Source organism: Pituophis catenifer, unplaced genomic scaffold (assembly GCF_029215685.1).
Source record: "Pituophis catenifer annectens isolate HBS135680 unplaced genomic scaffold, rPitCat1.0.hap2 SCAF_1, whole genome shotgun sequence".
NCBI classification, from domain to species: domain Eukaryota; kingdom Metazoa; phylum Chordata; class Lepidosauria; order Squamata; family Colubridae; genus Pituophis; species Pituophis catenifer.
The window spans coordinates 4,201,956-4,226,826 of record NW_027256881.1 but is presented as its reverse complement, the minus strand read 5'-3'; the positions used below and the strand labels follow the sequence as shown (position 1 = coordinate 4,226,826).

Genomic DNA, 24,871 nt, shown 5'->3' with positions numbered 1-24,871 from the left:
ATGTAAAAAAGATGTGGAGACTCTAGAAAGAGTGCAAAGAGCAACAAAGATGATTAGGGGACTGGAGGCTAAAACATATGAAGAACAGTTGCAGGAACTGGGGATGTCTAGGTTCATGAAAAAAAGAACTAGGGGAGACATGATAGCAGTCTTCCAATATCTCAGGGGTTGCCACAAAGAAGAGGGAGTCAAGCTATTCTCCAAAGCACCTGAAGGCAGGACAAGAAGCAACGGGTGGAAACTAATCAAGGAGAGAAGTAACTTAGAACTGAGGAGAAATTTCCTGACAGTTAGAACAATTAATCAGTGGAACAACTTGCCTCCAGAAGTTGTAAATGCTCCAACACTGGAAGTTTTTAGGAAGAGATTGGATAACCATTTGTCTAAAATGGTATAGGGTTTCCTGCCTAAGCAAGGGGTTGGACTAGAAGACCTCCAAGGTTCCTTCCAACTCTGTTATCTTATTATACAACCCCAAGTGTGTGACATACTTGCACATGTGAAAAAAAGACATGTATGTACCTGTGTATACATATCAGTCATATACGTATACAGTATATGTATACATATCAGCTGGTCACCAAAAAAACGAGAGGATAAAACCCTAAATTCATATTAATCGAATGAATGACTTCTAACTAAAGGCCTATAAAATTGGTTAAAAAATTAATTGATTTCCCCTTTTGCATCTACCCAATATACTAACAGCAAAAATGAAGGCTTCCCCCACCCCGAAATGACTGATGAATGAAGAGGTTGCTCTTACTAAGAACAGAAGTTGCTGAAAAAGAAGGAACAGGCAGGAAGTGCAAAGGTCTACTCAGATTATGGATTTCTTGGCAGATTAGCTTGAAGTTAAGTCTTGGCTAACCCATTTATAAAATCAATCTCGTATCTGCATATGCCAATAATCTCTCTCATATACAAGTGTTTTCTCACACGGAAACAAAATGAATAATTACAGTGATAACCTCCTTCTAACAGCCAAGAGGATAAAGAAGAGGAGGGGGAAGAGAAGGGAAGAGATGGAATGGGGAAGGGGAAAGAGGAGTGGGGAGGGGGAGAAGAAAAGAAGGAGACGAGTGATCCAGTGACTGATGATATTAGCTAGTTTGGGTAATAAAATCTCTGCAAGAAAACAACCAAGCTCAGAGAGCACCAAGGACTCCTCATTTCAATTCTGAGCTACAAATATTTTCCTTTATTCAAAGGAGGAGAAAGAGAAGGTAGGGGAGAAAGGAGGAGGAGGAGGAGGAGAAGGAGGAAGGAGGAGGAAGAAGAAAGAAAGAAAGAGAAAGAAAGAAGAAAAAAGGGAAAGAAGAAAGAAAGAAAAAGAAAGAGGAAAGAAGGAAAGAAAGAAAGAAGGAAGGAAGAAAAAAGGGAAAGAAGGAAGGAAGAGAGAGAGAGAGAGAAAGAAAGAATAGAAAGAAGGAAGGAAAAGAAAGAAAGAAGAAAAAAGGGAAAGAAAAAAGAAAGAGGAAGAAAAGAAAGAAAGAGAAAGGAAGGAAGAAAGGAAGAAGGAAGGAAGGAAAAAGGGAAAGAAGAAAGAAAGAAAAAGAAGGAAGGAAGGAAGGAAAAGAAAGAAGAAAAAAGGGAAAGAAGGAAAGAAAGAAAGAAAAAAGGAAAGGAAAGAAAGAAAGAAGAAAAAAGGAAAAGAAAGAAAGAGGAAAAGAAAGAAAGCAAAAAGGAAAGGAGGAGGAGGAAGAAGAAGGAGAAGGAGAAGGAGAAGGAGAAGGAGAAGGAGAAGGAGAAGGAGAAGGAGAAGAAGAAGAAGAAAAGAGGAAAGGGAAGATAGACAGGCTGTACCTGGAATGCTATATATCCAGTTTGAGGCATCATCAATCCAAAGGGACAGTGGCAAACTGAAGACTACTAAGATGGTGAGAAAGAGCTAAACAATTTGGGTATGATTAGCCAGAGAAAAAATAACTAAGGTAGAAATAGTAGCAATTTTTCATACAAAAAAAAAAAAGAAAGAAATGGATTTATGCACCGTTACTCTCCCTCCTCAGGACAGGAATAAAATCCAAAGGGTTTAAAACAAAGAAGGCAATTCCAGCTAAATCTTTGGAGGAATCCCTTGACTCTACAAGCGGTCAGCCAGGATGCCTTATGAAATGGTGCCTCCTCCTTCCGTTGAGGTCTTCAAACTGGGTGATCATCATCTAACAGGAGTCTCCAAACTTGGCAGCTTTAAGACTTGTGGACTTCAACTCCCAGAATTCTCCAGCCAGGTCTAAGCTATGCTGGCTGGAGAATTCTGGGAGTTGAAGTCCACAAGTCTTAAAGCTGCCAAGTTTGAAGACCTCTGAGTTCTGTAGCTGAGTGTTTCTCAACCTTTAAACCGCTCGACTTTAAAACTTGTGGACTTCAACTCCCAGAATTCTCCAGCCAGCATGCTTAGACCTTACAAAAACAAGAGTTACGCCTGGTTCAAAAAGCCGTCAATCTTCAGCCTTTAAAAGCCGTCTCTGCAGCCATTTCTCTCTCTTGCTGATTCTGTTTTCAACTCGCATCTTTTATTCTGAGCAGTGAAGAACAAGGACGCCTGATTTCTAGGTCGTTACAGGTAGTCCTCGACTTACAACCACAACTGAGCCCAGAATTTCCTTTGCTAAGGAAAGGCAGTCGTTACGTGAATTTTGCCCTATTTTACGACCTTTTTTGCCGTAGTTGTTAAGTGAATCACTGCAGATGTTACGCTAGTAACACGGTTGTTCGGTGAATCTGGCTTCTCCATTGACTTAGCTTGTCAGAAGGTCACAAAAGTGGATCATATGAGCCTAGGACACTGCAACGGTCATAACTATGAGACAGTTGCCAAATATCCGAATTTTGCTCTGGGATGCTACAACAGTTGTCACTGTGAAAAAATGGTGATGTTGCTTTTTTCCCCAGTGCTGTTACAACTTCGAACGGTCACTAAACGAATGGTTATAAGTCAAGGACTACCTATATCTGAGAAACTTGCCTTATGGCTGGATAAATACCTTACCATTTCGCAGGGAGGGAGGCTTCTCCTAAGACCAGATGCCCCCCACCCCCAAGTGTCAAAAATTACTATCAAATGAAAACTTAAAATGTCCCAAGTGGAAAATTATCAACAACCTTTGCAGGACAGGTAGTCTCGATTTACTATGGCAATTAGGAGCAGAATTTCTGTTCCTACGCGAGGCAGTTGTTAATTTGAGTCATGTCCGGTTTTACAACCTTTTTTTTTTTTTGCCAATTCTGTGCAGTTGTTAAGTGACTCATGCCGTCATTAAACAAATCCTGCTTCCTTCCATTGACTTTGCTTGTCGGAAGCCGGCTCGGAAGATCTCAAATGTTGATCACATGATCCCAGGAATGCCACAATCTTTATAAATACATGGCAGTTGCCAAAAGCACCCTAATTCTGATCACGTGGCTGTAGGGATTTGTATACATTTAGATTGAATTGTGGGGATTTTTTTACCTGCCACCCCCAGAACCCATCCAATTTTGGGGTGCCCTGCCCAGAAGTTGAACGTGCCTATCCTAAACCCCAAATACAAACAATCTTACATTTCTCTTAACCAAAATCACCTCTCTATAGCTCTTTGGTTTTTTTTTTTCTTACCCTAATACTCTCATATGTAGCCGCAGCTCTTTCTGGATCATTATCATGCAGTTTAAAAGCGAATCCGGTCTCGACTAGACCTGGAGAAATACACTAAAGAAAGAAAAAAAACAGGAATAAAACAGGAAAAAAGAAAAACAGCATCCTATTTTACAGATATACACTGCTCAAAAAAAATAAAGGGAACACAAGCAGAAGACATCCGAGATCTGAATGCATGAAATAGCCTTATTAAATACTTTGTTCTTTACATACAGTAGTTTTGTGTTCCCTTTAATTGTTTGAGCAGTGTATGAACTACTGTATGTAAAGAACAAAGTATTTAATAAGGCTATTTCATGCATTCAGATCTCGGATGTCTTCTGCTTGTGCTCCCTTTATTTTTTTGAGCAGTAGATATATCAGTGGTGGGTTCCACTTCCTTCACTATTGGTTCAGAATTGTGACTGCACGAACAGCGCTTCTGCGCAGGCACAGACCGTCTGTGATGACATCGGGGCAGGTGGCGGAGCCTCCAGCTGCTACCGGTTCGTGCGAACCAGGTCGAACCAGTAGAAATCCACCACTGATATATATGTACAATATATATGTTGTGGCCTGTTGGCTGCCAGCCCCTCCAACAGCCAAATCAGAGGAGGAGGAGGAGGCGTGGGAGTCAGGGTCAGCATCAAGGCAACTGAGGGGGAAGAGGGAGTGGAGCTGGCAGAGAGACAGAGAGAGAGAAACAGAGGCGGAGCCTGGGCCATCCGTCAGCACTCAGATGGAGAGTCAACAGCCCCCAGGTCTGGAGGTGGCTAATGTGGAAGAGGAGGAACAACTGGGTCCAGTGCCTGACGTGCGGATGCACAGAAGGCAGAGGAGAGGAGAGCAGTGGAAATCTATGGGCCGGTCCTTGGGATGAAAGAGCCACCGCTGCTAGTGAAGCTCCACCCTAGCTCTGAGGATCAAAGGCAGGAGGCGGAGATGAATAGATGTGGCAGACAGGATGGACTTGTTAGCCTGCCATGAGTGAGAAACTTTTTGCCGGAGCTGCTGGCGCTCCTGATAAAGGAATCTTTTGAGTTAACTTCAGAGGGTTTGTCGTGTTTGGGGAGCTGGTCCACATGCCTTTTGGAAAAGCATCTTTGGGACAACCATGAGCTGGATGACTGAGGATCTCCGTAGACATCTAAGTAACTCCAATCCGATGTTAAAAATAAATTCAGGGTTTCCTGCCCTAAGCAGGGGGTTGGACTAGAAGACCTCCAAGGTCCCTTCCAACTCTGTTATTCTATTCTACATCTTAATCAATTCTGGGAGGTTTACATCAATCATCTGGCCATGCCTATAATTTCTAGCCCGCTTTGAAGTTGATGTCCAAATATTCACGGAACCATGTATAAATAAATGGAATAAATAAGAGTTATAAATAAAATAGTGGGGCTGTACTGAGTGGGAGTGATTAAAGTTGTAGCCCAGTGTTTCTCCATTGTGGCCATTTTAAAATGGCAGGACTTCAACTCCCAGAATTCCCCCAGCCAGCAAGGGAATTGCAGTTCACACATCTTAAAAGCATGCTGGCGGGGGAATTCTGGGAGTTGAAGTCCACCCATCTTAAAAGGGCCACGGTTGAAGGACACTACTGTAGACTGTAGACAGCCTGACCGGAAATTTGCCAACGATGCTCTATGCACACGGTGCAAACAAAGAGGACTAGCATCATGAATGTCCATAAACCTGGTCTGCTGATGACGATATTCCAATCTGGTCCCTTTTGGAAAAGAGAAATCGTTTCTGACTCACAAAGCAGGGCAGGGATGCAGGGAATTGAACCCAGGACTTGAGACAAGCAAAACAGTCCAATCAGAGTTACTCACGGTGGCTCGTATGTGTGTCTTTGCTTCTCTTAGTTCCTGCCGAAGCCCTTCGGTTAAAGCCGTGACAGCGTATTTTGTGGCGCTGTAAAAGTGTACAACCGACTCCGGGACGACCCTGTGACCGCTCATGCTGGACACGATGCCGGGGGGGGGGGGGGGGGTTGGGAATGAAAGGCAAAAGAAGGGGAAAATATTCAGTATAGATAGTCCTCGATTTACGACTACAAGCGAGCCCAACATTTCTGTTGCTAAGCAAGGGAGTTGTGCCCCATTTTACAACCTTTTTTGAAATAGTTGTTAAGCGAATCACTGCAGTTGTTAAGTGAAATATATATACACACACACACACTCACACTGCATGTATAGATAGACAGACAGACAGACAGACAGACAAAGAGGTTATAAAAATGCTTTCAAAAGGCTCTGATAATCCCAGCTGAGTTGCCTGATCAGCAGAGGCTTTTTTAAAAGTGGATGGGAGGGGCAGATATGGCGGGAGCAGAGGACCTTATCTTGTGCCGGGGGTGCGCACTCGCTACTTGAGAGCGATTGCACGCCCCGGTCCTCAAGGCTCCCCTCGGATACTAGGTGGCTCAGATACTCAGGACCTGGGCCTCCGGCTGATGCTGTGCAACGCCAGGTCCGTGGTAAATAAGGGCCCCCTCATTTACGATCTTATTCAAGAGGGGGGAGCGGACCTGGCGGGTATTACAGAGACCTGGTTGGGCCCGGAGGGAGGGGTCCCTCTGGTTGAGATGTGTCCACCAGGCTTCAGAGCATTCCATCAGCCGAGGGCCCAGGGGAGGGGCGGGGGGGGTGGCGGTTATTATTAACGAAGGTCTGGGTCCGAGGGAGACCACTGTGCCACAGATTGCCGGGTGTGAGTCCCTCTTTGTGAGATGGGGTCATGGGGTTCAGATGGGCTTGCTGCTTACGTACCTGGCTCCCTGCCACGTGGCAACGGCCCTGCCCGAGCTACTCGACGTGATAGCCACGGTGGCAGTTGATACACCCAGGCTTATGGTCATGGGTGATTTCAATCTGCCGTCCGTTGGTGAAACGTCAGAGATGGCTCGGGAGTTCATGGCTTCCATGACGGCCATGGACCTGACCCAGTTAGTTCATGGCCCCACTCACAGGGGGGGACACACGCTGGACCTGATTTTTGTCTCTGGCCAGTGGTTGAGTGGTCTTATTATAGGGGATATAGACATGAAACCCTTGTCATGGTCAGATCACTCACTCCTTCGTCTGGACCTTCGAACCGCTACACCCCGCCGCAGGGAGGCGGACCCAATTAGATGGATCCGCCCCAGGCGCCTGATGGATCCTGATAGGTTCCAGACGGAGCTTGGGCCAATTCCTGAAGATCTGGCACGCGACTCGGCCGAGGACCTGGTAGCTGCCTGGGATCGGGCGGCTGGTGGGGCCTTGGATCGAGTCGTGCCTTTGCGGCCTCTGACCCGGTGTCGATCCCTCGCGGCTCCTTGGTTCACCGAGGAGCTGAGGGAGATGAAACGCCGGAAAAGACGCCTAGAGAGCGGTTGGAGGGCCAGTCTCGCTGAATCTGACCGAACACTGGTAAGGTCGCATATTAAGACCTACCTAGTGGCGATAAAGACGGCAAAGTTTAACTACTTTTCCGCCTCTATTGCGTCATCAGGGAATCGTCCGGCCGCCCTGTTCAGGGTAACCCACTCCCTGCTCCATCCGGGAGCGCGGGAGGATCCCTTGGAAGGCAGGGCGGAGGATTTCGGACAATACCTGTATGACAAAATCGCTCAGATCCGGGGGGATTTGGACTCTGACTGGGTAGATCAGGGCAGGGTGACGAGGAATAGTCTTGAGAATGTTACCTGGGAGGAGTTTGATGCTGTGACTCCGGATGATGTGGACAGGATTTTGGGGAGACTTAGTGCGGCCACATGTTTACTGGACCCGTGTCCCTCCTGGTTGGTACTGGCCTCCCGGGAGATTACACGAGGCTGGCTCCAGGGTGTTATCAACGCTTCGTTGAGTGAGGGTCACTTCCCCGCCGCCTTGAAAGAAGCGGTGGTGAGGCCTCTCCTCAAGAAGCCGTCCCTGGATCCGGCAATATTGGCCAACTATCGTCCTGTCTCCAACCTTCGCTTCCTGGCGAAGGTTGTTGAGAGTGTGGTCGCGTGACAGTTTCCACAATTCTTGGAGGAAACATCCTATCTAGATCCGTTCCAGTCGGGTTTCAGGCCTGGACACAGCACGGAAACGGCATTGGTCGCGTTGGTTGATGATCTCTGGAGGGCTCGGGACAGGGGTTGTTCCTCTGTTCTGGTCCTGTTAGACCTCTCAGCGGCTTTTGATACCATCGACCATGGTATCATGCTGCACCGGCTGGAAGAGTTGGGGATGGGGGGCACCGTATTACGGTGGTTCTCCTCCTTTCTCTCCGACCGGTCGCAGTTCGTGTTGGCAGGTGGGCAGAGGTCGACCTCAAGGCCTCTTATATGTGGAGTGCCTCAGGGGTCGGTCCTCTCGCCCCTCCTGTTCAACATTTATGTGAAGCCGCTGGGCGAGATCATCCGTGGCTTTGGGGTGAGATACCACCAGTACGCTGATGACACCCAGCTGTACATCTCCACCCCAGGCCACCCCAACGATGCCCTTGAAGTGATGTCCCAGTGCCTGGAGGCTGTGCGGATCTGGATGGGGAGGAACAGGCTCAGGCTCAACCCTTCCAAGACTGAGTGGCTGTGGCTCCCGGCATCCCGATATAGTCAGTTGACTCCATCACTGACTATTGGGGGCGAGTCGTTGGCCCCCACAGAGAGGGCTCGCAATCTGGGAGTCCTCCTGGATAGGCAGCTGTCCTTGGAGGAACATCTGACGGCTGTAACCAGGGGGACCTTTTGTCAGGTTCGCCTGATCCGCCAGTTGCGGCCCTTTCTTGATCGGGATTCCCTGTGCACAGTCACTCATGCCCTCGTCACCTCTCGCCTTGACTACTGCAACGCTCTCTACATGGGGCTCCCCTTGAGGAGCACCCGGAGGCTCCAACTGGTCCAGAATGCAGCAGCGCGGGTAGTGACGGGAGCAGCCTGGCGCTCCCATGTAACACCGCTCCTGCGCGAGCTGCACTGGCTCCCAGTGGTCTTCCGGGTGCGCTTCAAGGTGTTGGTTATCACCTTTAAAGCGCTCCATGGCATAGGGCCTAGCTATCTTCGAGACCGCCTGCTGCCACCGACAATCTCCCATCGACCCGTGCGCTCCCACAGAGAGGGCCTCCTCGGGGTGCCATCAGCCAAACAGTGCAGGCTGGTGACCCCCAGGGGGAGGGCCTTCTCTGTGGGGGCACCTACCCTCTGGAATCAATTGCCTCCAGAGATAAGGAGAATCCAAGACCTCGGTGCCTTCCGCCGTGCCCTTAAAACCTTCCTTTTCCAGCAAGCCGGGCTGGCCTAATTTTTTAAGTGTTTTTAAGTGTTTTGTTTATTGTTTTTAATTAATGGGGCCAAATTTATATATGTATATTTTAACTGTATTTTAATATTTGTACTTGATGTTTTTACTTGGCTGTTCACCGCCCTGAGTCCTCAGGGAGAAGGGCGGTATACAAATTCAAAATAAAATAAAAAATAAATAAAAAAAAAAGCCTCTGCCAATCAGGCAACTCAGCTTGGATCGTCAAAGGCATTTAAAAGATAAAAAGGGTTTTTTTTCTTTTAAAAGCCTGTGATGATCCCAGCTGAGCCATGCAATCACCAGAGGCTTTTTTTTTTTTACTTTTAAAAGCATTTTTTCAGCCGAAGAGGTTGTAGAGAAAATGCTTTTAAAAGTAAAAAAAAAAAGCTTCTGATGATTGTGCGGCTCAGCTGGGCATGGGGGTGGGGGGTGGGCAGGGATTTTTGCTACTGGTTCTCCAAACCACCCGCCTCCATCGCTACCGGATCGGGTGATCCGGTCCGAACCGGGAGCATTTCACCCCTGGTCTAATTGCAAACATTCAGTTTTCCTTATTCATTCTTCTCTGTGGAGGCACCTACCCTCTGGAACCAGCTGCCCCCAGAGATAAGGAGAATCCAAGACCTCGGTGCCTTCCGCCATGCCCTTAAAACTTTCTTTTTCCAGCAAGCCGGGCTGGTTTAACATATTTTTAAATATTTTAATTGGTTTGTCATTTTAAACTGGGGCCAAATTAATATATATTCTTTTAATTGTTCTTAATGTTTGTATTGTATGTTTTTATCTGGCTGTACACCGCCCTGAGTCCCTCGGAAGAAGGTGCGGTATATAAATTTGAAATAAAATAAAAATAAATAAATTTGTTCATTTATTCATAGATGCCCATCTCATATCAGTGTGTGGCTCACAAAATTAAATAACCACTGCCAAATACAAGAAACAAAATACAAGTAGACCGTAGAACTGTATTAAAATCGAACTAAAGAAACAACAAAATGATGATTAAAGATAGAGAAGACTCAGGATATTTTAAAATATGGAATGATTTTTATTATTGGTTGGAGAAGAGATATAAATGATTAATTATGTAAGTATGTAAAAATATGTGATGAGTTGAATATTATGTTAGTGATGAATTGATATTGTGCACTGGATAAGGATCAAGATAGAAGTAATGACAACTATACAGAAAAAGAAAGAACTTTGGAAGATAACACCGAGATGTCACAGGGAAGAGAAAACTGATGTATTAAATGTTTGTTTCTCTAAAAAAAAAAACTTTAAAAAAAAGAAACATCAAAAAGATAATCCAACATATCTGAAAGACCACTCAAATGAAAGGTACATATCGGAATGGAGAAGATGGACTGACTATATTCAAAACAAGTATCAGACTAAGAAGTTTCATATAGCTTATGAATGAAATATTTAATCTAATTTTTAGTTTATGTTTATAGTGTTTTGAGCTATAAGGAGTTAAAGACCTAGGGAGAATCTGAAGTCAACAAAATGTTAGTATATTTTAGTTTTATGTTTGTGAATGCTATACCCTGTGCCTGTTCTGGGAAGTCTAGGGAGGGGGGTGGGGGGGAAGGGGGAGGGGGAATGGGTGGGTGGGTGGGTGGGCAAGGGGGGTGGGATGGGGTGAGGGAGGAGGGGTGGGAGGGAGGGAGAAAATGTTTGTATCTTTTATAAAACTTTTCAATTAAAAAAAAAAGATAATCCACGAGATTTGGGATATTTTCTTCAATTTAGCAATCTTTAGCGGCGCGTTGGTTACGCTGGATGGTCTGGTGGAAGGCGTAGTCCATATAAAGGACATATAAAGGATGCTGTAGGGCAGGGATGTCAAACTGGTGGCCTGTGGGCCGGATGCATCACCCGCAGGCCACGGTCACCCCACCTCCGCGAAGGGGAAAAACATCGCGAAACATCACATGACAGCAACGTGACGCAGCAAGTTTGACACCCATGCTGTAGGGGAAGGTTCCTTAAAAACCAGGAGATCGTGAATTCTAGCTTCCTTAGACATGAAAGCCGTTGGGTGACTTTGGGCCAATCACCAGTAAACTGTGAGTTCTAGTCCTGCCTTAGGACTGAAAGCCAGCTGGGTGACTTTGAGCTAATCATGAGGAGCCTGGGAGTTCTAGTCCCGCTTTAGGCCTGAAAGCCAACTGGATGACTTTGAGCCAATCACGAGGAGTCTGAGAGTTCTAGTCCCGCCTTAGGCATGAAAGCCAGCTGGGTGATTTTGATCCAATCTCGAGGAGACTGAGAGTTCTAGTCCCGCCTTAGGCCTGAAAGCCAGCTGGGTGACTTTGGGCCAATCACGAGGAGACTGAGAATTGTAGTCCCGCCTTAGGCATGAAAGCCAGCTGGGTGATTTTGATCCAATCATGAGGAGACTGAGAGTTCTAGTCCCGCCTTAGGCATGAAAGCCAGCTGGGTGATTTTGATCCAATCACGAGGCGACTGAGAGTTCTAGTCCTGCCTTAGCCATGAAAGCCGACTAGGTGATTTTGCGCCAGTTACTCTTTCTCTCTCAGGCCCAACCTTCCTTGCAGGGTTGTTGTGCGGAAAATAGGAGGAGTTAGCCACTTTGAGCTATTTATCAAAACAATAAAGGCAGAAAATAAATAAATAAGTTAAATAAATTAGTAAATAAGTAAGTAAGTAAATAAATAACTAAATAAATAAATGTTCACTTGTGCAATTTCCCCACCTGTTAATGTTGATGATGTGTCCATCGTCAATATTTCTTTCCTTCATGGATTGGTAAGCTTCCCGCGTGCAGATGCTGACTGCTAAGATATTCACCTGGAAAAAACAGAAAGAAAGAGAAGGCGGCTGGAAAATCAATCAGGGGCTTTGGATTTAAATAAATTAGCAATTACCAGCCCTGTACCTAACTTTTCATGCAGTCCGCAACAGCTCCTGTGGGCCTCTATTGAGATCTCCCGAATAAATAGTCCCATCAAATTTTCTTTTAATGAAAAAATGAAGGTCTTAAGCTTATCTGCTCTCAATTATTTTACCGCTTTTCTTTTCCTCTTAGGTCCGTGATTGTGTTTGCTTTCGGGCAGTTAATGACTGTAATCAAAGGTTGGATTTTATTTGATAACAATAAACGCCGTGTTTAAATAAATGGGCAAAAAATATGCGAGAAGAACTAATCTTACCAGATTCTGATATTCCGCTCTGGATGCTCAAAAGAGCTGGGCGCAAAAAAAATAAAATAAATGCAAAAACCGTGCAAGATTTTAAAACGAGGTCAAAATGTGGCGCAACCTTGGTGATGTTCTGAGATGTTGGGGGTGGGAGGCGCTGTTGAATGCTTATGCCATTGCTCAAACGAGGAAACAACCGGAACAGGTCACTGACCTCTGAGGTAAATAATTTGAACAATACACTAAAGTTCAGATGAATAAACACGGCTTTACTATGGCCTCCTTCCAGGGAGGAGAAGGAGGAGGAGGAAGCACAAGGAGGTTGAGAAGGAGGAGGTGGAGGAGAAGGTGGTAGAGGAGGAGGGGGAAGCACAAGGAGGTTGAGAAGGAGGAGGAGGAAGAAGAAAAGGAAGCACAAGGAGGAGGTTGAGGTTGAGATGGAGGAGAAGAAGGAGAAAGTACAAGGAAGAGATTGAGGTTGAGATGGAGGAGAAGGAGGAGAACGTACAAGGAAGAGGTTGAGGTTGAGATGGAGGAGAAGGAGGAGAAAGTACAAGGAGGAGGTTGAGGTTGAGATGGAGGAGAAGAAGGAGAAAGTACAAGAAGGAGGTTGAGGTTGAGATGAAGAAGGAGAAGAACAATGAGAAAGAAGAGGACAATTATATGGAAAAAGAGGAGGAGGTGGTTGGGTAGAGCAGCAGAAGAAAAATAATGAGGAAGAGAAAGAACAAATGATATGAAAGAAGTTGGTGGTCGAGGTAGAACAGAAGGAAGAGGGACAGAAGAGTGAGGAGGAAGAGAAAGAAGAGGAAAATGACATGAAAGAGGAAGAAGAGATGGTGGTTGAGATAGAACAGAAGAAGGAACAGGAAATAAATCAATTATGTTGGCACTGTCAATCGCTTGGATGAGCTGAGAAACCAAAACTACAGAGCCACATACAAATACAAATTTGTCTGTAGAAGATGTCAAGGAGCACACCAGCCCATGTGGAGGAACTTTAGCTTTCTTGGCATGCTGAACATTTTGGCAGCAATGGGCCCTCTGCGGATGGGTCGAGAAGGTTCCCTGGAGATTCCTTCCCCCCCCCAACTCACATCTATCATGGTTCTCCAACCCTCGGTCTTTCCAGACAGCAGAGGTTCTGGCCGTGCCAAGCCAGCATTGTTGATGCAGACATCAACCCCTTGATGGAGAGTCTTGATGGCGGAGAACATGGAGAGAATCTCTTCTTCCACCGAGAGGTCACACTTATATGGGATGAGGACACCCGGATACCCAGCACTCTCGCACTCGGCTGCCAACTTCTGAAAGGGGAACAAGAAAAGAGAGTGTTCTCACTCGGCCTTCACAGACACAAGAAACAGACTCCCTGCAAAGAAAAACCCCTATTTACTGATAACTCAGAGTTGCCCGGGTTTTTATGTATCCCAATCCTTACAGACTTTTAAAAGTATACGTATAGTATACACATTATAATGTAAAATCATAAACAAAATCACTATAAGTCTTTGGGCCCCACCCCGTCCATCCGGCTGCCCACGCCCACCGGTAACCACTATCCGGTGGCAGGTGGCGTTGGGACTGCGCATGGCCGGCCACCAGGGTAACCACCTGAGCCGACACTCATCTGGCAGCAATGGTCCTCCTCGCCGTCCGGAATGGCCCAGCGGTTGGCACATGGCTGCTGCAGAGGGCTACTGGGACTGATCAGCTGGGCGGCACGGCCACTATATTCACCCCGAGAGGTGTTAGGGGCGTATTACCCCCACAGTATTTGTTTCCAGAGAGTAAGACATCTGTGTACCAAGTTTGATTGAAATTGCTCGAGGCGTTCCAGAGTTATGCTGGAACATACACATCCACACGTACAGCCATTTATTATATATATAGATTGGGAATTAACTGCCTTCATCAAGAGAAAGTCCAAGCAAGAGTCCTGCAAGGAGTTAACTGAAAGAATAGTCCTTATCAGCTCATTATGATAAATGCAAGGCTGTGAGCTCCCAGCCAGGAGGCTGCCAATTAAGTCAGTTCAAACAGAGAAATAGACAAACTTCAGTTCTGGCAAGGCAGGAAACACACAAGGAGCAAACTTTCCAGAAATGCGACTGGTTGTCTGCGTCAACCAAACCATTCCACTTTCCTCCTATTTATTCCCCAGGCAGTCAGTGTCCACGTTTGTTTTACTTTCCAAGCTGGCTCATTGTCAGAGGTGGTATTCAGCCGGTTCGGACTGGTTCACCCGAACCGGTAGCGGAAATCACGGGTGGGTCCGCCCACGCCCACCGCTCCTCATTGTCCTCCGTTATTCACCTCTCCTATCTGCTCTGTGCATACGTAGATCTGGAACAGGCCCCAGCTGTTCCTCCTCCTCACTCATCTCTTGACTCCAAAGGCAGCTGCCTCTCTGGCTGGGAAATACCGAACAGCCTGTTTCTATCTCTGCATCCGACACCGAGCATCCATCAGCGCCTTCCCCAGGCTCCGGAACCTGCCCAAGTTCTTCCCCAAACTCCTCATCTGCTGGCAGCTGGCAGGCCACAACAGACAGAGACTGAGAGGGAATAACTGGAATTCATTCGTATTTTAGATACATTTTCATGTTCCATGAAAACAAAAGTTTCAAAGTGGAGATAGGGGTGAAGCTGTGGTTACGGGGAAATCTGTTTGGTAGATATTTTGAAGGCGGTGATGGATCTGTAGGGGAGTCCGTGTACATCAGGATTAAATCTACGCCACTGCTTTAGACGACTCAATGTCAAAATTAGCATGAAGTCAAGAAGACAAGGTCTTACCTAATCACAGAAAGCATAAAATTATAACTTCCAGGAACCTTGGTAGTACAGTGGTCTAAGGCACCTGTTATTAAGCTGGTTATTAAGACCAGCTGTCTGCAATTACTGCAGGTTCGAATCTCACCAAGGCTCAAGGTTGACTCAGCCTTCCATCCTTTCTAAGGTAGATAAATTGAGGACCCAGTTGTGGGGGCAATAAGCTGACTTTGTATAAATATACAAAAGGATGAAGGCTATTGCTGAGCACATTGTAAGCCGCCCTGAGTCTCCGGAGAACGGCGGCATATAAATCAAATTAAAAAAAAAAAAAAAACCAACGCCATTGCTATCTTTCCATCAAGAGAGCCTATGTTTGTAATTTTTTTTTACTTTTATTTTTTATAAATTGCTCAGGCTGGCAAACATATCCAACACACCTTCCTTCTCCTTTTGTTTCCCCCATAACAACAACCCTGTGAAGTAGGTTGGAGAGAGAGAGAGAGAGAGAGAGAGAGAGAGAGAGAGAGAGAGAGAGAGAGAGAGAGAGAGAGAGAGAGTGTGAGTGAGACTGGCCCAAAGTCACCCAGCTGGCTTTCATGCCTAAGGCGGGACTAGAACTCACAGTCTCCTGGTGCTTGGCCCAGCTGACTTTCATGGCTAAGGTGGGACTAGAATTCTCAGTCTCCTCGTGATTGGGTTCAAAGTCACCCAGCTGGCTTTCACGCCTAAGGCGGGACTAGAACTCACAGTCTCCTGGTGCTTGGCCCAGCTGACTTTCATGGCTAAGGTGGGACTAGAATTCTCAGTCTCCTCGTGATTGGGTTCAAAGTCACCCAGCTGGCTTTCACGCCTAAGGCGGGACTAGAACTCACAGTCTCCTGGTGATTGGCCCAGCTGACTTTCATGGCTAAGGTGGGACTAGAATTCTCAGTCTCCTCGTGATTGGGTTCAAAGTCACCCAGCTGGCTTTCACGCCTAAGGCGGGACTAGAACTCACAGTCTCCTGGTGATTGGCCCAGCTGACTTTCATGGCTAAGGTGGGACTAGAACTCTCAGTCTCCTCGTGATTGGGCTCAAAGTCACCCAGCTGGCTTTCATGCCTAAGGCGGGACTAGAACTCACTGTCTCCTGGTGATTGGCCCAGCTGACTTTCATGGCTAAGGTGGGATTAGAACTCTGTCTCCTCATGATTGGGCTCAAAGTCACCCAGCTGGCTTTCACGCCTAAGGCGGGACTAGAACTCACAGTCTCCTGGTGATTGGCCCAGCTGACTTTCATGGCTAAGGTGGGACTAGAACTCTCAGTCTCCTCGTGATTGGGCTCAAAGTCACCCAGCTGGCTTTCACGCCTAAGGTGGGACTAGAACTCACTGTCTCCTGGTGATTGGCCCAGCTGACTTTCATGGCTAAGGTGGGATTAGAACTCTCAGTCTCCTCGTGATTGGGCTCAAAGTCACCCAGCTGGCTTTCACGCCTAAGGCGGGACTAGAACTCACAGTCTCCTGGTGATTGGCCCAGCTGACTTTCATGGCTAAGGTGGGACTAGAACTCTCAGTCTCCTCATGATTGGGCTCAAAGTCACCCAGCTGGCTTTCACGCCTAAGGCGGGACTAGAACTCACTGTCTCCTGGTGATTGGCCCAGCTGACTTTCATGGCTAAGGTGGGATTAGAACTCTCAGTCTCCTCGTGATTGGGCTCAAAGTCACCCAGCTGGCTTTCATGCCTAAGGCGGGACTAGAACTCACTGTCTCCTGGTGATTGGCCCAGCTGACTTTCATGGCTAAGGTGGGACTAGAACTCTCAGTCTCCTCATGATTGGGCTCAAAGTCACCCAGCTGGCTTTCACGCCTAAGGCGGGACTAGAACTCACAGTCTCCTGGTGATTGGCCCAGCTGACTTTCATGGCTAAGGTGGGACTAGAACTCTCAGTCTCCTCGTGATTGGGCTCAAAGTCACCCAGCTGGCTTTCATGGCTAAGGTGGGACTAGAACTCACAGTCTCCTGGTTTCTAAGCCAGCACCTTCACCACTACACCTCACCGGTTCTATGCATATTATGCTTTTTTCTAGAAGTTGTTAGCCAGAAGAAGTGCTATCAGATTTCTGATTTAAACACCCAAACTATATCCACCCTAAAATTGTTGGGGGAAATTTCAAGGTTGAGGCCTGTCTCCCGTGAACTGTAGGGAACGAAAAATAAAAATGAGGAAATTATTTGAGATGAAATCGAAGCGAAGGAATGCCGAAAGGAGCATTTTAGACTTTATAGGGGACTGACTGTGGTATTATGAAAACAAACAAACAAACCCAGAACTGAAAGAAGCTGTGTCCAAAGAAAAACAAACAAGGAAAGGAAGTTATAAATGCTGTGAGTTTGTTGAAAATACAGTGAGGCTGCAGATGTGAACAAGATAGCTGGAGAAATACTAAAATATGGATACGGTTTGCATATAGAATATAGAATAGGAAGGGACCTTGGAGGTCTTCTAGTCCAACCCTCTACTTATGTCAGGAGATCCTATACCAGTGATGGAGAAGCTATGGCACGCGTGCCGCAGGTGGCACGCAGAGCCATATCAGTGGGCACGCGAGTGTTGCCCTAGCTCAGCTACGGCCTTTCGGGCCTTCTGGGCCCACTATTTCTGGCCTCTGGAGGGCATTTTCGCCCTCCCCAGGCTCCTAGAAAGGCTCTGGAGGCTGGGGAGAGGGAAGAATGGGCCTTCCAGTCCCACCGGAAGTCGGCAAACAGGCCATTTCCGGCCACCGGAGAGCCTCCGGGGGGATGGGGAAGGCTATTTTCACACTCCCCAGGCTCTAAGTAAGCCTCTGGAGCCTGGGGAGGGCGAAAAAACGGGCCTACTGGGCACACTGTGCCATCGCGTGCCAAAAGCGGGGGGAGTGCAGGGGTGTCACGCGTGCCTGCGTGGGGGGAGCGGGGTGCACTGAATTATGGGTGTGGGCACATGTGAGTGCAACCCCCCCCTGCACTCCCCCGCTTTTGGCACACGATGGCAAAAAGGTTAGCCATCACTGTCCTATACCATTTCATTGTCCAGTCTCTTTGTCCCAAAGCTGCTTTTTCAGGCGGAAACTGGACTTTCTTGTTTTTTTCTTTGAAGAGATTTTACTTCTCATCCAAGAAGCTTCTTCAGCTCTGACTGGATGGTGGGGAATGGAAGGGTTTATATTCCTTGCAGACAGCTGCTCATTTGCATCCTTTTAGAGGGTCGTTAAGGCCACTTGGAGGTTTATTGTGTCCTCAGGAACCATTTGCACCACTCAGGTGAGCCTGAGGACCCAGATAAACCTCCAAGTGGCCTCCACGACCCTCTAAAACAGAGGTCTTCAAACTTGGCAGCCTTAAGACTTGTGGACTTCAACTCCCAGAAATGTCCCCTTAATTATTTGAGATCCTTGTGACTAAATATAAAAGGATTGTTTATGGCGGTAGCAGGGGTGTGTTGCCCGAAGTCTTAAATGTACATGTGGTTTTTAATCAGACAATGCCATGTTGTTGGCTGGCCCAAAGATCTACAATGAATGATAGACGCTATGATGCAACGAAGAGGAAGAATCGTAAAACGAACGTAGCAAAGTCCAAGGCAGTTGGTGTTTTGCAGGAAGAATGGCGTGAATGACTGCAAACTATACACAAATTGCAAAATAAATAAATAAATAAAAAATACTCAAGATAAAGTAAGTCAATAAATAAGCAAGTAAGCGCAAGGATCGGTTGCCATTTTTTTCAGCGCTGTCATAACTTTGAACAGTCACTAAACCAATGGTCATAAATTGAGGATTACCTGTGAAAGGAATTCTTTTGGTGGTAGAGCAGACAGATTCAGGAAAGGGATTTAAGCAGAAGATAGAGAACCATCACGCAGACATGGGACGGTTGCAAGAGTCTTGGATTAAGGAGGGGTTGGCTAAATGACCTCTAGATCCTGCCAGCATTTTGCCACAGATCCAATCAGACCCAAGCAGAATTGACTTTGACAACTGTACGGAAATCCAAGTCTTTTTCCCCCACTAATAAATGCATCCAGTTTTGGTTGCTGTGATGTAAAAAAGATGTTGAGACTCTGCAGAGATGAGCAACAAAGATGATTAAGGGACTGGAGGCTTAAAACATATGAAGAACGGTTGCTGGAATTGGGTATGTCTAGTTTGATGAAAAGAAGGATTAGGGGAGACATTATAGCAGTGTTCCAATAACTCAGGGGCTGCTCCAAAGAAGAGGGAGTCAAGCTATTCTCCAAAGCACCTGAGGGCAGCACAAGAAGCAATGGATGGCAACTAACGAAGGAGAGAAGCAACCTAGAACTAAGGAGAAATTTCCTGACAGTTAGAACAATTAACCAGTGGAACAACTTGCCTCCAGAAGTTGTGAATCCTCCAACACTGGAAGTTTTTAAGAAAAGACTAGACAGCCACTTGTCTGAGATGGTTTAGGGCAGGGGTCAGCAACCTGCGGCTCTGGAGCCGCATGTGGCTCTTTCACCCCTCTGCTGCGGCTCCCTGTCACTCAAAATATGCACCACAACCGCTAATGTGCGACACCCGCTAGCGTGCGATTTATTGAGCTTTTCAATCCCTGATAGGCCAACCATGGATAAATCCAAGAAAAGAAAAGTTTCAGAAAAAAACAAAACGTTTAATTCAACTACATGTGCTGATTTTGTGGCCGCTCAAGAAATAGTCAGGCACGGGGAGGGTTTTGTGGCTCCCGGTGTTTTCTTTTCTGTGGGAAACGGGTCCAGATGGCTCTTTGAATGTTTAAGGTTGCAGTATAGGGTTCCCTGCCTGAGCAGGGGGTTGGCCTAGAAGATCTCTAAGGTCCCTTCCAACTGCTATTCTGTTCTGTTCTGTTCTGTTCTGTTCTGTATTCTCTATTCTCTATTCTCTATTCTCTATTCCTTATTCTATTCTATTCTATTCTATTCTATTCTATTCTTACTCTACCCTCCCCTCCCCTCCCCTATTCTAAATCACAGAATACGTTGTAGTGCAAACAACAGTACAGGTACCCCTCAATTTACAATCATTCGTTTAGTGACGGTTCAAAGTTAAAATGTTATTTATAAGCTTTTTCACACAAACATTGCAACACCTCTGTGGTCACACAATCAAAATTTGGATGCTTGTAATTATGGCGGTCGCAGAGTCCCAGGATCATGTGATCCCCTTTTGCGACCACCCGACAAGCAAAGTCAATCGGGAAACCAGATTCACCTAACAACCGTGCTGCGAACTTAACAACTGCAGTGATTCACTTAACAACGGTGGCAAGAAAGGATGTAAAATGAGGCAAAACTCACTTAACAACGGTCTTGCTAAACTTTTGGGCTCACTTGTGGCCGCAAGTCAAGGACTTAGCTGTATTTCTTCCTCAGCTATACTTGCACCCTAGAACCGTGATGGCAAACCTGTGGCAGGCAGAGCCATATCTGTGGGCACGCGAGCGTTGCCGTAGCTCAGCTCCAGCGCGCATGTGCGTGCTGGCCACCTGATTTTCCAGTCTTCCAAGCCCACCGGGCATTGGGAAACGGGCTGTTTCTGGCCTCCGGAGGGCCTCCGGGGTGGTGGGGAAGGCCGTTTTCGCCTCTGGAGCCTGGGGAGGGCAAAAAATGGGCCTACCGGGCCCACAGTGCCATCATGTGCCAAAAGTGGGGGAAGCATGGGGGTGGTCGCGTGCGCATGCGCAGGAGGGGTGGGGCACATGGAATTATGGGTGTGGCCACGTATGCGCAACCCCCACACACTCTCCCCACTTTTGGCACGCGACAGCAAAAAGGTTAGCCACCACTGCCCTAGAATTTCCAAATACAAAGATCTGCCCCACTTTAACCCCTCGTTCTCTGGGAAAGCGTTACCAGGATGGGTAACCAGGTTCAACTTCCTGCCAGGCCTTCCCTCTGCATCAAACTCTTATAAGAACCACCACAATTATTCAGACTGCAAATTCCTGGTAGAGGCTATAAACGGCACCTTTGATCCATCCCTATCATGGATACACCCATTACTTGTGTGTCTTGTAACACAGATAGCTGTCTTACAGGTAGTCCTCAATTTACGACAGTGAAATCCAAAGTTTCTGTTGTTAAGCGAGGCAGCTGTTAAGTGAGTTTTGCCCAGGGGTAGGATTCAAAATTTTTAATAACCAGTTCTCTGCCTGGTTGCTGGGTGGGCGTGGCCATGGTGGGTATGGCCTACTTGGCCCTCCTGCACCATGGTGGCGGGGGGGGGGGCATTTTTGCCCTCCCCAGGCTCCAGAGGCTTTCCTCGAGCCTCTGGGAGGGCAAAAATGGCCTTCCCCGGGCCCTGGAGGCCCTCCAGAGGCCAGAAACAGGCCCGTTTCCAGACTTCCGGAACTTCCGGGAGGGCTGTTTTTCGCCCCCCCCCTCCCCCCCAAGCCTCCACGCAGGCCCTGTACTTACCTGGCATCCAAAACGGGCTGTATGGAGACTCCTGGGAGGGGCGGGGCCAGCCAGTCCTTGCAACTACCGGTTTGGCAAACCAGGTGTAAAATTAGCATCTGTTTCGCCCGAACCGGCTGAATCCCACCCCTGGTTTTGCCCCATTTTATGACCTTTCTTGCCATAGTTCTTAAGTGAATCACTGCAGTCGTGAAGTTAGTAACCCGGTTGTTAAGTGAATCTGGCTTCCTCCATCGACTTCACTTGTCAGAAGGTCGCAAAAGGGAATCCTGTGACCCCCACCCCCCCCACCTCCGGGGCACTGCAACCGTCATAAATATGAGTCAGTTGCCAAGTGTCTGAATTTTGATCACGTGACTTTGGGGATGCTGCCCACGGTCATGTGATAAATGGTGACAAGTCACATTTTTCAGTGATGATGTCGCTTCGAACGGTCACTATATGAATGGTTGTAAATTGAGGACTACCTGTATAAATCCAAGATGGAGTTTTGTGTAAAGTATCTCAGGATATTCTGAAGCTCTTTGTGGGGAAAAAAAAGAAAAGGAGGAAGACAAAATTCTTGTATGGTGTTTGGCCACACTTCCTTCCTTCTTTCCCAGCCCTCCTGTTTTTCTTTTACCAGGAAGCCATGAATCACTGTTTGTATTTTTAATCCACCATTCTCATCCCATATTGCCAAGATTCCCATAAATGCAATCCTGTGTCTTATTCTAAGAGTCTGGGCTGACAAAGAAGATCTTAAAGTGACAGATAAGTTCAGCCTTTCAGAATTCACCGTCAATCGTAAAGGAATTTATAAATAAATTTATGAAGCTATAAAGAAATTACTAACTAGACCATTTTGAAAAGGTACTTTTTCCAAAAGATAACTGGACTTTCTTGGGGTTTTTTTTTTCCTTTGAAAACATTTCACTTCTCATCCGAGAAGCTTCCTCAGTTCTAACTAACTGGTGGGGAATGCTCAGTTAGAACTGAAGAAGCTTCTTGGATGAGAAGCAAAATGACTTCAAGGAAAAATAAAGTCCAGTTGCCTTTTGAAAAAGAACTTTTGGGACTAGGCCAGAAAGTGGGAGACTGGGAGTTGTAGTTCCGCCTTATCCAACATGGCTGGCTCAGGAATTCTGGGAGTTGAAGTCCACAGGTCGTAAAGTTGCCATAGTTGAAATGCCTCTCCTGAGGCATTACAACTCAACATTTCAATTGTTACAATCCATGAAAGTCAATATAATTTCTTTTTTTAACCCTTTTTCTACAAACTGGCAGAGCCATCCAGCCCTGGGCTAATCCAATCAATCGTAACTACTTTACATGTCTTGCAAAAATCACAAGCCATGCTCCCTCTCGATGGAACTTCCAGCTTCAGGTAAAGTATACCTTTTAATCACAGATGCTGAGAAGCACCATTTCCTTGCCTCATTCATAACACTGAAAAGATATCTTGATTTCTTGACTTTTTCCTTCAAGGGAGCCTGGATAGCTCAACAGACAGAAGCACTGAAATTTAACACCAGCTGTCTGCAATTAAAAGTAAGATCGAATCTCACCAGCTAAAGGTTGACTCAGCCTTCCATCCTTTCTAAGGTAGGTAAATTGAGGACCCAGTTTGTGGAGGCAATAAGCTGACTTTGTATAAATATACAAAAGTATGAAGGCTATTGCTTAACGCACTATAAGCTGCCCCGAGTCTCCAGAAAAGGGCGGCATATAAATCAATTTTTTTTTAAAAAAGGGGGACTTCATATAGAAGAATGCACGATGCTCTCAAGTGACTTCCTTTCCCCTTCACAACAACACTGTGAGGTAGGACATTGTAAACCTAGCATGATTGAGCCCAAGGACAGTCAGAGAGCTGACAATATTAAGAACCTTCTTCATCTGAATCTCCTTGCTCCCAAATCCTGTATCACATGGTCCAAAATGAAAATGACTCTCGCAGATCGATGCACCTTTGGCTTGCCAGCTTGGGAAAAGAGAATTCTTTGCTAGGAATTCTCTAGGCCCCCCTTGGCAACCTATGGAGAATCTTGCCACCCAGCAGGAGAGTTTATTAATAAATGACTTAATGTTGACAATTTTTCCTTAACAGCCTGGTTAAATTAACAGCAACATAACCACTTAACACTTCAATGCCAGTAGCAAAATGGTACCAGTTGTTATTTGCAAATCCAGAGGGGAAATTATTGTTCTCCTGGGTATGCAAGCCTCATTGGGGGCGGGAGGGGGGGGGAGGAGGAGGAGGAGGGGGAGGAGGAGGAGGAGGGGGAGGAGGAGGAGGAGGAGGAGGAGGAAGGGACAAAGATGGAAGATGAAGGGGAAAGAATGGGGAAGGGATGGAAAGGGGGAAGGGAAAGAGGAAGGAGAAGGGACTGAGAAGGAAGAACAAGGAAGGAAGAAGAGAAGGAGAAGAGACGGAGAAAGAAGAAAAGGGGAAGGAATGGAGAAAGAAGAAGAGAAGGACTAGAGAAGGAAGAAAAGGGAAAGACAAGGAAGAAGACAAGGAGAGCAGATGAAGAAAGAAAAGGGGAAGGGGAACAAATGCAGAAAGAAGAAGAGAAAGAAGGAATAGAAAAAGAGAAGGGAAAGAGGAAGGAGAAGGGATGGAGAAGAAAGAAAGAAGAGAAGGAGAAAAAATAGAGAAGAAAGAAAAGAGGAAGGGGAACAAATGTAGAAGGAAGAAGAGAAAGAAAGGATAGAAAAAGAAGGGAAAGAGAAGGAAGGAAGAATAGAGAAGAAAGAAAGAAAGAAGGAGAAGGAATAGAGAAGAAAGAAAAGGGGAAGGGGAACAAATGTAGAAGAAAGAAGAGAAAGAAAGGATAGAAAAAGAGAAGGGAAAGAAGGAAGAAGGAATAGAGAAGAAAGAAAAGGGGAAGGGGAACAAATGTAGAAGGAAGATGAGAAAGAGAAGGGATAGAAAAAGAGAAGGGAAAGAGGAAGGAGAAGTGATGGAGAAGAAAGGAAAAAAGGAGGAGGAGGAGAAGGAAAAGGGGGTTGGCAAAGGAAGAAAATAAAGAGAAACAGAAAAAGAAGGAGAAATCTAAGGGGATAGGCAAGGAAGGAGAAAGATAGGAGAAGGGACACATTTTACCTGCCTTCTAATAAGGGAGGCGTCTCACCTTATCCAGTTTTTCTTACAGCTCACCTGGATAAAGCCAAAAGATTTCGGATACCCTTTGTTTTTCAACAACCAAAGAAATTTCCCTTTGCCAACCTGAACTGAAACACCCTCCACGACCTCTCCCAGAGCAGTACAGGTAGTTCTCGACTTATGACCAGCGGTGGGTTTCACATTGTTACTACCGGTTCACCGTGCGTGTGCACCAGAGATCGATTTCAGCAAGTTCTGACCAGTTCTGGAGAACCAGTAGCGGAAATTTTGAGTAATTCGGAGAACCGGTAGTAAAAATTCTGACTGGCCCCTCCTCCATCTATTCTCTGCCTCCCGAGTCCCAGCTGATCGGGAGGAAATGGGGATTTTGCAGTAACCTTCCCCTGGATCGGGGAGGGAATGGAGATTTTACAGAGTCCTTCCCCTGCCACGCCCACCAAGCCACGCCCACAGAACCGGTAGTAAAAAAATTTGAAACCCATCAGAT

General features: G+C 46.5%; 1 protein-coding gene across 2 annotated transcripts in view; it reads right to left on the bottom strand.

The window, feature by feature from the left end:
• DHRS11 (dehydrogenase/reductase 11) overlaps positions 1-24,871 on the bottom strand; it is a 48,609-nt gene that overhangs the window by 6,963 nt on the left and 16,775 nt on the right. The window contains exons 2-6 of one of the 2 annotated variants that reach the window (XM_070945196.1): positions 15,277-15,312; positions 13,160-13,369; positions 11,618-11,712; positions 5,458-5,587; positions 3,602-3,694 (exon numbers count right to left, since the gene is read on the bottom strand). In XM_070945196.1, the coding sequence (XP_070801297.1) occupies positions 3,602-3,694; positions 5,458-5,587; positions 11,618-11,712; positions 13,160-13,369; positions 15,277-15,312 (564 nt within the window). The remainder of the gene's footprint in view (positions 1-3,601; positions 3,695-5,457; positions 5,588-11,617; positions 11,713-13,159; positions 13,370-15,276; positions 15,313-24,871) is intronic. The other variant, XM_070945205.1, reaches the window with a different exon arrangement.